We start from the raw sequence: 15,460 nt of genomic DNA, 5'->3' as shown, positions 1-15,460 counted from the left end.
CACTTATGTATCTAAGCTTGAAGGATGGGATACTGAAGTCCTCAGATAACGAATTTACCCAAACACTTAAACAGCCTGAAGTAGCTAAACTAAACTCCTGTAAAACAAGAAATGCAAAATGAATGTGTAGGCTGCTTCTGGGTTAAGCCTTTAGAAAGGCTGAAAACAGTACTAGAAAAATATCAGCTCTGTGTTAATTATACCTTGTTCTTTTTTCTAGATATCTTCACTTTGAATGTCACAAAAAGCTAAAAGCTGCTGGGAGCATGCTTGTTAATATGTTCTAGGTGCTCTTGATATGTATGTGTGTGTGTGTGTATATATATATGTGTACGTATATATATATATGTTTAACCAATCAGTTTATCTTTAGAAACTGGACTATAGAAAACAGAAAATTATACCTGTTGGTAGTTTCAAGGTAGTGGAAGCAAGTATTGAAATCTCAGTGGTGGTTCCTGTAGTTTTGGAACAGCTAAGGACACTGAGGTTTTGTCACCGACAGTCATGTGTACACTCGTGTTTGACCTTGGATGTGGTGAGAGAGTTTATATTCTATTATTTAAATAGTCCTAGTAAAAATATAGACGAATTCCTTTCTCAAATACTTGAGTTTTAGCATTGAACTTTCTTTCACTTTTGCTAGTCTTTCTTTAACTTAAAAATGCATTAGAAAGGTGTGCTTATCCCAGCATTCATCTGCCATTCTGGAATAGCACCTATGTAATAAAGTCAGACAATGAAGAAAGAAGGCCATGTATTTCTGATTGTGTTAGATTTGTCTTTACCCAGATCATGGGGAATTCTGCAGACAAGCCAGTGTAATGCAGCACATGTGGGATAGATAGGAATCACACTTAAAAAGGAAGTGTAATTTTGTAGAGGAAGTAGGTATGGAGAAGGTGAAAGCAAACACAGGCTGCTACAATCTCATTAGATACAATTGCAATTACTTTTTCATTTTGTTTTGAAGTTATAACATTGTGATTGCTTTGTTCGACCTGTGCTTTATATGTCAGCTTTTTGGATCTGGGGTGTTTTAACTGAACTTACTTGGAAATGAGTAAATGATCCTTTTGTTAAAAAAAATAAAATCTGCATTCTAGCATTGATAGACTTCACAATTTTGTTTCTTAAATATGTTTATAAATTCCAGTTTCTGTGTTAATGTGAAAGCTTTCTCAGTGATTGGGCATAGTCATACTTGGTAGGGCTGATAAGTTTATCAGTAGTAAGGCTGTCTCCTGCTTTATGTTGCTGTACTGTGACTCAAAGGGTATGTAGTTGTGGAGTTGGCTGACTGGTGAAGGGGGAGAGGAGGGCAGTACACGAAGAAAACTGATAAAGGCTTTTTCACATTGCTGTTTAGAACTTGGGGAATGTTAGTCACGAGATGTTTGTAGTAAATAAGCATTATGAAGGGAAGGACGGGGTTGGCACAAGATGCAGCAGATGGCTTCAAAAACAAGTAGAGTTTTGAAAAGAGTGGAGGAGAGTCAGGTCGTGGAGACTTGGGGTTCCTGTTTTATAGGGAGTGGCAGTAAAATAGGAAAGACTGGCAGTGGGCAGGTAAGAACATATATCATTTCAATGGTGTAGAGGACTTTGCTCATCTGTAAATGTCAAAATGGGAAAACCTTCTCAAACTAGCTTATTCTGTGACATTTTATGGGGAGATTTCCTTACAGCTGAAGATAAGGTACGTCTGCAGGTTTGGAAGCAGTGGAAGAGCTGTCACACTCTGTTCTGTAGAGCTTGCTACTGGGGTGTTTTGACAAATGTTATCTGTCTGGCAACACTGACACTTTCTTAAGCTCATTTTCCCTTCTGTGTATTTGTGGGCTGATTCCTTTTGTTTGGTTTTGTTGGAGGAGAGAAGAGCATATTTTTGCTTTTTCTGGTGCTGTTTGTAAATCTGAAGTTTAAATGCAGCAGGTGGTAACTGTGGGATTATGCGGCAGGGCACAGACTCATTCCTGATTCTCTGATGCTTGAATTGCAGGCAACCCCACTTATGCAAGGCGTTTCACAGAAGGAGTCTGGCAGCTTCACCCCAAGGCCGGCCTGGCTTTGTGAGTGACAAATCCCAGGAGGTAGAGTTGGCTGAAAGATGTCAGGTGTTCTTTGGAGGCTGAACAAAGCAACAGTGGGACTTCTGAGCTGCTTGAGGGCAGAAAAGGAATGTCTATAAAGGCTGGGCAAGCAGCCATGTGCCCAGAGGGCTATGGCAGGTGAGCTCAGGCATCTTGTGTTGCAGTGGTTAAAGGCCATGCCTGACTGCCTGCCCTGCTGGATGTTGTTGCTTGCAGTAAAGTCAGGAGGACAGAATATATGCATGTGCCAGCATTTAAGCTAGCCACAGTTCAGTTTAACCTTAGCTTAAACCTGTGAGGAGCAATATGCGTTGCTTAATTCAGTAGAGCAGAGAAATAAGATCTGGCAGACTTAATCTCATCTGCTCTGCATCATTCCCTTGAAGTACCACAACTGTATTTTTCTCTTGCTGTATTGAAATGCTTCAGTTTACAAGGCAAGGTATACCATCTCCTTTGCAAGTATGTAACAGGTATAAAAACAATGCATTTCCATCAGTATTTGAAGTCAGGATGTAACAAGCAATTGAGAGCCATCTCCTATTCCAGGAAACACATCTGGAAATCGCAATCACAAATTAACAACCTGTTTGAATACAGTATTCTCTAGTATTTCTTTTCTGTCATTCCTTTGTTATGAAGGCTTTGCTGATGGGACATTATTTTTTAAAGAACAAATATGAGCAAGAGATGCAGAGCAAGACAAAGCATTGAAGAACCCTTTATGCAGTATGTTTTGTACGTAATGCGCTTATGCACAAGTTTAGGCACTACAGAAAATCTTCTGTAACAGACTTTTCTGCAGCCATGTTTTTGTGCGCGTGTTGACATGCACAGCGCTGCAGTAGCTTTAGACTGCAATTGTGGGCCGTATTCTGATGTTGCACCGCTCAGGCATGAAGAAGCTTCTCTGAAGTATTACAGATCAGAATGGAGCTGTTCAAATTTAGAATCAAGCCTCCAGCAAAAGCTTTAAAATTTAATTGGGACCATTTTTGTGCATGAAATTATTCATATGCTATAATATTTCCTCATAGGAATTAGAAATTTTTCAATATGGAATTAAAAAAAAATATGAGGGAAGAAGTCAATTGAATAAATTGATTTGTTGCAATGAGAAAGCCAATTAGCTATCAAATATAGTGGCAGAAGATATTTTTAAAAATCAGTGCTATACTGAGATTTCAATTTATAGTTTGAGTTTTATGTAACTAGTAGTCTTGGGCTGTAAGTTATATAAAGGAGCAAGTGTTTGATGCAGGTTATTTCAATATCTGCCCTTGTAGAGGGTGAATGGAAAATAGCTCCAGCTCAATTTTAGCATCTTCATTTTGACAGTCATAATATGTATGTTAATGAAAAGTCTGAACTGTAGAGGAATGACTGTCTTTGCAAAAGCCGATGACTTCTTAGTTCATGATCCTGTGGGGGGGGGGGGGGGGGGGGGGGCAAGAAGAGGGAAAGAAACGCACCTGTTGTTTGAGGGTGTATTTTGTGTGGCTTGCCCAGTTCTGATACAGCTTGCAATTGTAAGTCAGCTGAACCAGCATCACATTCATCAGTGGAAAATGATTATAATAATACCTGGGGCACATGGCAAAGGAGCTGCAAGTCAACTCTGGCAAAGTGTTGTGTGACTTGTTCTAAAGTGGGTCAGAGCATTGCTACAAAGATTAGATTTGGCTAAGTGCTGTTCCTGCATGGTTTAATCAGCACATTTAAATTGGATGCATAATTTTGCTACTGCCTTTGAACTAACGTGAACTGACAGGTTTGGATTTTTCACTAAGCAAGATCACAGGTTAATTTGCTCCATACAAGATGTAGTTTTACAATGTACAGTTTTGGTTCAAAATTGGTACAATGTGCTGGAAAAGTAGAAGTTGAAGATTTAAGGTGATGGATATTTTCTCATTATGTGTTGGTTTTATGTAGTAATAGTTTCTAGAATCAGAGGGGTTAGCTATGAATCTTGCTTTCTCCGATGTGTTCCATTCATCCCAAGAAATTTTCCTAGTTTTTCTTTCCTGTTGTTTCTCTTGATGCTTTGTTGGTTGTGTTTGTTTGTTTGTTATTATGATATATGTATTGGTTTAAATGTGTGCAAGAGAACAGGCTTCCGTTCATCTGTCCATAATATTGCTGGAGCTGCTAGATAATTAGGTATGAGGGCGAACAAGTAAAATGACTGTTCATTAAAATATTATCAGAGAAGAATACCCGTGCAACACAGAGCTTATAAAGAGAGTGATTAGAGGGCTAGGTTTTCCAGTTTGCGTGGAAATCTGGTGGCCTATGTCTCATGCTCTGTGCCCACCTGGCATGAGAAACAGCTAACAGCAGAAGTAATAGAGAAGCAGGGAAATCATAAAATGGCCTGGGCTGGAAAGGACTGTGATGATCATCTAGTTTTAACCTCCTTGCCACGGACGCAGTCATTATCTGTGAGACCAGGCTGCCCAGAGCAACATCCAGCCTGGCCTTGAACGCCTCTGGGGATGAGGTATCCACAGTCCCTTTGAGCAACCTGTTCCTGTGCGTCACCACCCTCTGAGTGAGAAATTTACTCCTAACATCCAACCTAAACCTCCCCTGACTCAGTTTAAAACCATTCCCCCTTGTCCTATCACCATTAACCCATGTAAACAGCTGTTCCCCCTCCTGTTTATATGCTCCTTTCAAGTACTGGAAGGCCATAATGAGGTTTCCCTGGAGCCTTCCCTTCTCCAAGCTAAACAAGCCCTTTTCCCTCTACCTTTTATCATAGGAGAGGTGCTCCAGCCCAAAATGTTATAGGGACTATAGACTGCATTAAGTTAACATGTTAAATATTGGAAATTGAGTTGTCTCAAGCTCATATTACATGTAGTCTTCCTACCTGCTTTCTCCTGCTGTTTTATAATTCTGCTGTCATTGGATGGGCTTCACAAAGAAACTAATTCAAGTTCTTTGATTCTTGATTCAAAACAAAACAACAGCTGTGAAGTGTGGGGGTCTTCTAATCTGAAATGCTTTATTCAGTAGATGCTAAGGCATTAGTGACCCAGTTTCTAGGGAGAAATCTTACCAGATATGTAGTGACTCTTGGGCTCTTCCTTTGCAAACTGGTTGGGCCAGTGAATAAAGTCAGATGAAAGGTATGTGCTCTGTATAGACAGATAAAATGGATTCATGACACAGATGGCAGGAGGAACCTTACTCATTTCAGGCTTTTTTTCATGACTCTTCAATAAAGGTTACTTTTTTGTTTCTTTGTTTTTTTTTCCTGGCAGCCTTTCTGTGGTGTCTACTCTTCATCAGACTGAAACTCAAACACCTATTCTCTTTTCTTCTTCCTACTGTCTTTTTCCTGTTTACCACAAAGTCTTGGTATGTTTGAAGATGTGCTTCCTTGAACCTCATACTTTTAATTAAAACATGTGCATAGAGAAGTAAAGATACTTGTATCATGTTAGAAAAATCTATAATAGATACATTTGGAATTTGATCGCCCCCTGAGTGCTGTGTTCAAAAACTGGAGTTAAAGGAGGTGTTTTTTTTAAGTGCATTTGGGCACCTCAGCACAAGAAGGACATGGAGGTACTGGAGCAGGTCCAGAGAAGGGCAACGAGGCTCGTTAAGGGCTTGGAGAATCAGCCCTATGAGGAGAGACTAAGGAATCTGGGGCTGTTTAGTCTGAGGAAGAGGAGGCTGAGGGGAGACCTTATTGCCGTCTGCCAGTACCTGAAAGGTTCTTACAGTGAGAGTGGGGCAGGTCTCTTCTCACTACTGACTTGTGACAGGACGAGGGGAAATGGCCTCAAGCTGCGCCAGGGCAAGTTTAGGTTGGATATTAGGAAGAACTTCTTTACAGAAAGGGTAGTTAGGTACTGGAATGGGCTCCCCAAGGAGGTGGTTGAATCGCCATCCCTGGATGTGTTTAAGAACCGTTTGGATGTGGTACTCAGGGATCTGATTTAGCAGAGGTTTGTTGTTGTGGTACTGTTTTGTGGTTGTTTTTTTTTTTTTTAAGAGATAGGCTACTGGTTAGGCTGAGGTTGGACTTGATGATCTTCAAGGTCTTTTCCAACCTGAGTAATTCTATGATTCTATGATTAAGAGATTTAGAAGAATCGTGGGAAATATTATCAGTCTACATAGCAGCAGAGGGCTCAAATGGTAAAAAGGTTTCAGCTTAATAAGTTGGAAAGAACTAAGATTTCATTCTCCATTTAAGTATGACAGTATTTTCTTATCAGGGTACAAAAGAGCTAAATTTAGCAACTAAGTCACCTTTATATCATTTGACGTAGTCCTTTCTGTGATTCTTCACGTGTGACTCAAGTTAAAAATGTGTAAATTCAAGTTTGTTCCTTATTGAAATCCAAGGGAATTGGTTTTGATTGAGGCAGGATTAGGCAAGTGGACTCGCTTCTTTGTTAATTCTTCATAATGTGGTGTAATCTCTGTTATGTGGCTGAGTAACTGGAAATAGGATATCACAGGGTTTCTTAATCACGTAGAAATTCCATTATGTGCCTAAATTTTCAGACCAGTCCTGGAGATTTAACCATTCAGACCTTTTTAGCTTTAATAACGAAGCATGTGGTTAAATCCTTTAATTGAGTTCTGAAAAAAATTAACTGTACAGTACTCTTCTGCCTTGCGGCACTTTTAGCTGCCTTTTAAGATGGAATCTTCAGGAAAGTTTTCTGGCAAAAATAACATTTTTTTGGTGAATGGGAGAACAGATGTTGAAGATATTTCTCTTCCTTAAACCTCAAAGATATCAAGTAATAATGAATGAAGTCCAATAAACATGGGTGGGAGATGCATGGTAGCCCTCCCATCCCAATTCATACTTGTGAAGCACTTTTAGAATATGTGTGTAGAACCAGTGTGGGGAAAGTGTCAGATCTGGACTTGTTTGGGGTTTGCTGTTTTATGTTGGTTTTAGTTATTGTTTTTTGGTTGTTCTTGTAAGATTGAGCAGGAAAGGTAAGTTTTCTCTAATTTCCCCAATGCTTAAATACAATTTGTATTTGTGTACCTTTGTCAGGTTGGTAGTAAAAATGGATCTCTAATTTGTTGTTGTGTTGTTTTTTTTTTTTGTTTTCACAGACAGTGATCTCTTAAGAAGAGAGATGGCAGAAATCAGCTCTCCAGTAAATATCAAGGAAAAGGTGAGCTCAAGTAACAGTACAGTACAAGCCAAAATGATGTGGCATGCACATTTCATCCCTGCTCCTTCAAGGGCTGTTCCATACTTAACTTTAAATTAACTCTGAGTGTGAAGTATGCAGACAGGTGATGCTAGGATTAGAGTATTAATTTTGGCGGATGAGGAACATGTTTTGCTTTTCTGTAAGGAGACAATGTTTTATCAGATATATATATTGTATTCTCTTGTGGTCCCTTTTCATGCTCATGCATGTAAAGACAGTAGCACTTTGTGATGGTTGCTGTGGTACAAAATACAGCCTTTCAAGAAACACATCCTTATGAAATAATATTTTCCAACCAAGAATGTTACACTTGCGATACTTAAAGGTAATTCCTAGAACTACAGAGCCTGAAAAGAGGAGAATTTTTTTTCCTACTTGAATAGCTCTGCTTCTAACTGCATTCTTTGCGTATGGGTATGTCCTCTCCATAACATGGCTAGTGCAAGAGCCTTGCATGGCCTTTTGGAAGCATTCAGGGATCTAAAGCACTTAGGATTGTGGCTTTGCAGGCCACTTGTATGTGAAGTGCTGCAGTGCTGGGCGTGTATTCTCACAGAAACCTTACTGTTGCTGTAGCCACCACAGATACACAGCATAACCATCTGAAAAGAACCTCGTGCTTCTAGAATTCCTTGAATTGCTTGTTAAGTGCAAACTGGCTCTCAGTGGCAGATTCTAAGGCAGAGTGATGTATGTGAAGGGCCAGAACCTAATTCTGTTTGTAAGCCCAAGTTTATTCAGATATGGATATAAAGTTGGTTGGGTGTATTTACACCATGGAATTCCACAAGGAGAAAGGATCAAGTGTGTTTTGTAAAATACCCTATTTGAAGGGAATACATTAAAGTGAAGGCAATGTAAAACTGGGGAATGTAGTCGTCTTCCACTGTATCATAAGACCTGTGCACATCCTGCTGGGTGTCAGACATGTGAAATGTTCTCTGTAGGCTTGTCAATAGGGACAACAAGAAAAAAAATTGTGTGGTTATTTGTATTAATCCTTTTCCTATCTGCAAGAAAATATTATTCAGCAGATAAAGACTTCCCTAATTTTGGTTTTGCAATTCAAAACTGCAGTTTCTTGATCCAGTGGACCAATTGTAGGGAAAGTGATTTGGCATGAGGAGGAGCTGCAAGATGCTGTAAATGTGGCTTTCCAGACTAGAGAAGTCTCAGTAAGTGATAGAGAATTAAGATAACATATAACATACCGCAGCCTCTCAAAGACATAGCCCTGAACTCTAGAGGTCAGTAATCAGATTTTAATTAACTTACTGCTTCACTTCTGAGTTCAGAATAAAACAACAAATTCTTCAATCAGGGAATGTATTTCTCAGAATTGATCATGACTAATAGTTTGTGACCCTGACACTGCATTTAGCTTATAAAGACCTCAAGAACTGTGACAGTTATTGATCCTAAAACAAGGTTTCCTCAAGCTTCACATTAATGATGTTTTCCAAAAGAAAAGTTACAAACTGTTGTTACTGCCCCAGGAAAGGAGTTGCCAAGGAAACAGAATAGCAAATGATGATTTTTACAAGTAGATCAGGTGGGAATGAGTTCATATTGTTGTGTCCATCTTTCCCTTATAATTCACTTTGCTTTCAAAAGGTTGTAGAACCTTTTTGCTGTCATATTCCCTGATGGGAAATAGTCCCTTTCCTTATGCACTGCCCAGGCACCTGGGGGTTTTTGAGTCCTTTTCCCTTCATATCTGTTGTGAGATGCTGAATGAATTATTGTGGTTGAGGAGTTGCATTTCAGCGTGTATTTTTGTGAAGAGTATCTTCCTTAGTCTTTAGTAACAGCCAGGGTTTAAATATTGAGAGCGTGATGCATTTTGCACTCATTCTCTGGTGCCAGAATGAATCACTGTAAAACTTAAAATGCAATTCAGCAAAGCAATTGAAGTTATGCTTATTTGCTATGTAGCTTAATTTCTTCTGTTAGTTAAGTCAGTTATACAAGTGTGGGATTTTATAGATTGCCTGTTTGTCTTTTGCTAGTTTTAGGATGCAGAACTGCAGCAGGACTTTTATGCACTGTGTAGTATTTGCCATGCAAAGCCTGAAATCTCTTGGTTGTATCTTAAAACTAAGTGCTCATGAGCACACACATTTTAAAGCAAGTAGATAATTGAATCAATACATACTTATTTATAGTAGTTTATCTTTTAATTGCTGTATTTCCCACCACCATTTAACGTCACTAAATCCGTATGCCAAGCTTAAAATCTTACTGCAAAATCGCTAGGTTTTATTCTGAAAAATACAGTCTAATAAGCAACTGAGTAAAGGCTTAGCTATTGAACAGCATGAACTTCATAATCTATATATTTTTGCTGAAGAACTAGTAGGGTCAGGTCTGCCATTTCAGCTGGACAATTCTGATTCATTCTAAAGTTAAATTGGCATGGCAGGACATAAAACATCCATTCCACAAATCCAATTTGGTTTACCGTGTGGAGGCTCTTTGTATTAGAGGCTTCTGAAGCTATATTCACGTTATTGAAGAGCTGCGCTGTATAAATACAAGCACAGGGGTGAACAGATATGCCTTTCTGAATTGTCTTAAATTCTGTTTGCCCATAAACTGCTAAAATAAAAGGGCCTCATGCACTTCTGAGCAGACATATTTACAGTATCCTGGCAAGAGAGCATAAATCAGATAGATCCCTTTTTCACTTAAATAACTTACACGTACAGGGCAAAGCAGTCATGCTGCAAAGCATTTGTGCTGCAAAGCATGGAAGCAGTAAATTCAGTGTTTCTTTTTATTCATCCCTTTGGTGAATGTTCTTGGGAAACAGCAATGAGTTTTATAAATTCAGTTACTTCTCTGAGCTCCATCACCATCAGTACAAATACAATCAGTTCTTGTTTAAAAGAACAGGATAGAATTCAGTTCCACCCCAAGCCTTCCTCTTTCCTACCTCAGTGCTTGCAAATGATGGCATACTTAAGATTTTGATCCTTGTAGGACTTGACTGAAACCTTTCTTGTTTGTTTGTTTGTTTTTGCAAAAGTAGAACTCAACCTACTCTGTAAGTTGATCATTGTTTCTCTGTAGCAAATAATGTTTGGTTGGTTGGTTGATTGTTTTTCTTTTTTAAATATCTCCCCATGTACTTTCCATGATCAGCCTCTAGTTGTTGAGGGAAGTAAAACTCTCCCACTGCTTTAAAGGAGACATATGGATGAGGAAGACATTTCCAGTAATACTGACTAAAGTTAGAATACTCACATCTGCAGGTTTTATAAAACCCTACCCCCTAATTTGAGTCTTAAAAGAATGTTAGTATTGTACTGATACTTGTGTAGTTTACTCATAGCATTTCAGTTGAAATAGTTCATAAAGTCAATAGGTTAAGTGTTTTATTTTATCTCTTTCCCCACTTTTTCCCAAAGAGAGTAACATAAATATTGGCCTCTGATGTCAGCCTAATGAGTGTTTGCATAGTTGGCAGAGACTTATGCAGCTGTGATGCTCATGTGTGGAGCCAGGGCTGTTCTAATTACCATATTTTCATGCACATGCTCCACAGAATTTCTGAAATAAAAGAAGCCCTGCACTTAGCCACAGCAGCTGGGGTTGCAGTGCCAGTGTAGGCAGTGCAAGGAGTTTACCATCAGGATTTCTCAGACTAATTCCTTTTGTCATGGCCCTTCCTTTACTATACCATTTTCTCTCTTGCTCTTGATTATCTTCTTTTGTACCTTAGAATAACGTATATGAGGACTTTTTTCTGCTAAGGGTTTTTAAAAGACTGAATTATAAATTGTTCAGGTCATGTATTTACAATTTGAAACTTTCTGTGGATTTAAGGATGAAATTGGTCAAACTCATTGGCATAAATTCAGAATGATTCCCTAAAATTAATGGAATTACTCAAGCATTAACTAAGTACACCACCAGAAAAGGTGCTGAGGTTCTGTATGATGACAGCCTCCAGATAAGAAGAAATAGGAGTGAAGAATATGAACGGCTTGTCGTTTCCTGCAGCAACTGGAATGTCTTCATCCAGCATGAGGAGAGTGAACTGGAGGCATATTCTCCAGAACAACCATTCAGCTCTCACATGTGGCTTATAGTTTTGACTCAACAAAATATCGGGAATTGTCCAAACCTCTGAACTTGCTGTTGGGACCATTTTTTTCAATTGTTGTGTTTGAACGAGATCTGGTGTCAACTGGGATAAGCAGAATAGTCAAATGAAAATACTCTTCTTGGGGTTCTACTAGAGGTGAAGTTTTGCTGCAGTTTCACAGAGAAGTTTGCTGCTTCATTTGTTTTTCATTTCAAACGTTAGACCTGTAGGAACAGACAAACAGATTTGTTCTATCAGCTGCAAGAAGAAAATCTTATTCACATATACTCTGTCGGATTTTAGTGCCATAACTGTAGTTTTCGTAAGCGATGGGCAGCAGCATATAAGGAAATAGTAGGATTTGTTGTGGTAAGAACATAAATAATATCTTAAAACTCTCGTTCTAAGAAGCAGTCCAACCTATGATTTCAGTAGGTCTCTTTAAGGCTGACCTTCACAGCTGTTTCATATGCGTGTTGATGTGAAAGGACTTAGTCCAAAGACCAGCAAAGTTGGTTAAAATGAACTTCTGTAATTTGAATGAACTATTTAACTTGGGCTAAGAGTATTACAGAATTAGATTTCTAAAGAATGCTGCCATTATTCAAGTGCAGCAGGGCTTACTGAGCCAGACCTTTTTTATGTATAGTTTTTCTTTAAAATATGTGTCTTCTCAAATCCAATTTCCATTTCATTCATTTATAATTTAGAGCAGAGGAGGGTGCAGGACACTGTAAATCCAGGTTATTTGCCCACACTGGATTACTGCAGGAAGTAGAATTTGTTTTGTGTTTATCAGGGGTAAGCGATCTGAAATGTGATAAATGGGGCATGTAGCAAATAGAGAGGTACAGACCTGATCAAAGCTGATATTTTGCTCAAAGGGCAAGTTAAATACAAGTGCTCAGTGTGTCACAATGAACTAATCTAGTTAGCAAGGCTTCTGGAAGAATGGGTCCTACATAAATAATAAGCTGTTAATTTAGAAAATTATAACTGTATTTATGAAAACTGTTCCTGTAGGAGCTTTTCAGAACCTTAACTGTTTCTGCCATGAACTGTTCTGTAAACACATTTTCCTGTTTAACATTGTCAGGGTATCTGCTAATGCAGAATTACAGAAACCAGTAGAGCACTGTAGACAGCTCACCTTCTCTTGTCTTCATCCAGGATTTGGGTTAGCCCCAGCCAGAACTGTAATGTAGGCAAACAGGGTTTACACTGCTACCTGCACCCAGTTGCAGTGAGTATGTGCACCATATATGTGCTCATAAAGATCTACTACTGACACAGTAAAAATAAACAGGATCAGAAAACATTTGTGTGTTCTCTGATAACTGTACTTGGAAACTTAATTTAGCTCCTACTTAGAGAAAATCTACTGAACTTAATAGTTCATACCAAATGAAGGTGGATACAGGTTAGTGTTTGTACCCAAGCGTATGAAGGTGGATACGGGTTAGTGTTTGTAACCATGTGTGAGTAGAAGTATTTAAAATGAGTGACCATAATAGCGACTCACTTCATAGGGATTGGAGCAGCTGTGTTCAGGGGCTTCAGAACAGCCGTGAGCTTTCAGCAAAGAAGTTCAGTTTGCTGCTATGTCACAAATATTTAAACAAATCCTCTGAACCCCGGATATATTACTTATTCACCAAAAACATCATCTTTGAGATGATGCCAAAGGGGAGCAGATGGAATAGAGCAGCAAGCAGGCAGTGCTTGATTCCATGTTGCTACAGTTGCCTGGGAACCATCTGAAACTTGACAGAAAATCTAAAGGACTTGGATAAGTACACAGGAACGTCAGCTTGGTTCTGGGTGCGGAGTAGGTGATGTGTTGTCACAACTTTGCACAACTTTGTGGCAGGCTGTATTTCTTTTCAAACCTAATATGTCAGGGAGCTCTCATGAGATGAGTGTTCACTAGGACTTCAAGTATGTAAGATAATACCATAAGCAGTTACAATTTCAGTGTCTCCCTCTCCTCTGTGCCATACTCCTCAGAAATAACTTGTTACTGAATTTCTTTTTAAGCAAATGAATGCTAAGTGGAATGTCATGTGGTTGAGCAGTAACCCTCAGAAAAACAGTCAAATATGTCTGACCAAAAGGAACAAGGAAGTTCTGCTTTCCACGTTCTTAAGCACACATGGTAGTTTTCAAGATAAGGGCCTTGTATTTTAGATTTGTGGTAGCTTCAGAGTAGCTTTTATAAACTGGAATGTTGAATGAGCCTTCTGAGCAATAAAGCAAGAAGGAAATGAGTTCTTTAATAGGACCACAGAAGAGAAAGCCCAGGGCTGTGACTATTTGCCAGTGACAGCATTTCAGCTAATGCTGATGTTAACTGTGCAATTATTTGCAATTCAGAATATATGTCCCAGAATGCTTGTCTAGCACCCAAAATGATGACACATTCTCTGGAAATCCACACTGGATAAAGACCTGATGATTCAAAATTGTTAAGAGTAGTTGACTTCCATGTAGTCTGTTAATGTTATTCTAAGATCAGATTTCAGTGAGTATGAAAAAGCAATCTGTTCTCCCACATACACAGGGAAATAAATTTAATGTTCGGAGTTTGTTCTTGCAGACTGTTAGGTATTAATACAGTATTAATTGTGTGATAGGATGGGCTTCTTTGGCTCTTCTTTTTCATGAGATTGATATATGTTTTATAAAAGGAATTTCTTTATTGATGAGAATTCATAATGTATTGGATTATTCCAGTGTCAGTTTGTGTTGCTTATGTGTTGAAAAGATGCATGTTCTTGCTAAGTTTAATTACTATAAGTTTAGGGAGATACCGGATAATGGATGTATATCGAGCCCTGGGATACTGACCTGTCAAACCATTAATAAAAACGAGCTATACACAGCTATCTGGATTGAAGAGCAACAGACTCTTCTCAAGCAGTTGGAATCTTGTAAGCAGTTAAGGTGTGTAGCTGTAGTGGCAGGAGGACAGGGGTATCAGCAGAACCAGCAAGTGAGCCAGTGGAACCTGGCATACAGGCATTGCGTGGCTGCTGCTCACATTCAGCCCTACTCTGTGTCTCCTTGTCAGCTTGTATTTGTCAAGTGTTCTTGCAGCTCAGCTGCTGTTTGTTGTAGATTGCAGTGGGGTTTTAATGACCTTCAGCTGTGTAAGTGCATTTATGTTAGATTTAGGCTTTTGGGAAGGCTGTTGACCTCTCCCTTCAGTGTTTTTGGCAGTAAAACTATAGAGCTCTGCTGTGCTTAAATGCTCCCCTAAACTGATTTTTTTAGTCCAACTAAAACAGAACTGTGTCCACAGAGCTGGTCACAGGCATAATATCTTTTCTCTGTATTAGTGAATGTTCTTCCCTAAGAGCCTTGTCTTGCTTTTTTTGGGTTATCTCCATAAGTAGAACATGTCCATACCTTTTCAGTGTCTGGTTGTAATACTAAGGAGATCAAGAACAAATTAGCTTTTAATGTTTATTTTTCTATTAATCAAATATGTCCAAACTGCAGGGTGTGGCAGGTTTCCTGATCCATCCTGTGGTCTTGGCCTCATTTTGTTGTTTCCATATGCTTCTTAAGGCTTCCAGACCTCTCATAGCAAAGAAAGACCTAGCAGCCATGTGAAATTATGAACATTATGAACATCCAATGATTCGCTGGAATCTCCAGTGCAGCTAGGTGTTGGGCTGGGACCCTAGCTTGTGGGCTATCCTTGCTAAGCCATCGGGTATGAACAGTGGGCACATGAGAAGTGGGCCTTTGGGAAGGCTCCTTGGAAAATGAGACAAGCAACTTGATTCTTGTACCACACTGCAGTTGCTAATTTTGAGACTATATCTATAAAAGTTTTGGCCTGAGTAGTCCAAGGCTAAACTTGTTACTTGAAACATTGTGGACAAATGTGAAGCTGCAGCCAGATAAGTGGTAGGATGGTGGACAGGAACAAACTCCATTCTACCAAAGCAGAGTCACTAAATTTGTCTGCTGAAGTCAGAAAGTGACCTTCTAGATTAACTTATCTGGAAATCTTGATCCTATGTGGATGGACCTGAAGCAAGTACCTACCATCTGCTGTGCTGAAG

At 39.1% G+C, this 15,460-nt stretch overlaps 1 protein-coding gene across 1 annotated transcript in view; it reads left to right on the top strand.

The window, feature by feature from the left end:
- Positions 1–15,460, top strand: part of SPATS2L (spermatogenesis associated serine rich 2 like) — a 67,517-nt gene that overhangs the window by 26,535 nt on the left and 25,522 nt on the right. The window contains exon 3 of the mRNA XM_072341697.1: positions 7,194–7,255. Within this exon, the coding sequence (XP_072197798.1) occupies positions 7,217–7,255 (39 nt within the window). The 5' untranslated portion in view covers positions 7,194–7,216. The remainder of the gene's footprint in view (positions 1–7,193; positions 7,256–15,460) is intronic.

Source organism: Excalfactoria chinensis, chromosome 7, assembly GCF_039878825.1.
Source record: "Excalfactoria chinensis isolate bCotChi1 chromosome 7, bCotChi1.hap2, whole genome shotgun sequence".
Lineage (NCBI taxonomy): Eukaryota > Metazoa > Chordata > Aves > Galliformes > Phasianidae > Excalfactoria > Excalfactoria chinensis.
This window is presented reverse-complemented; position numbering and strand designations above follow the sequence as displayed.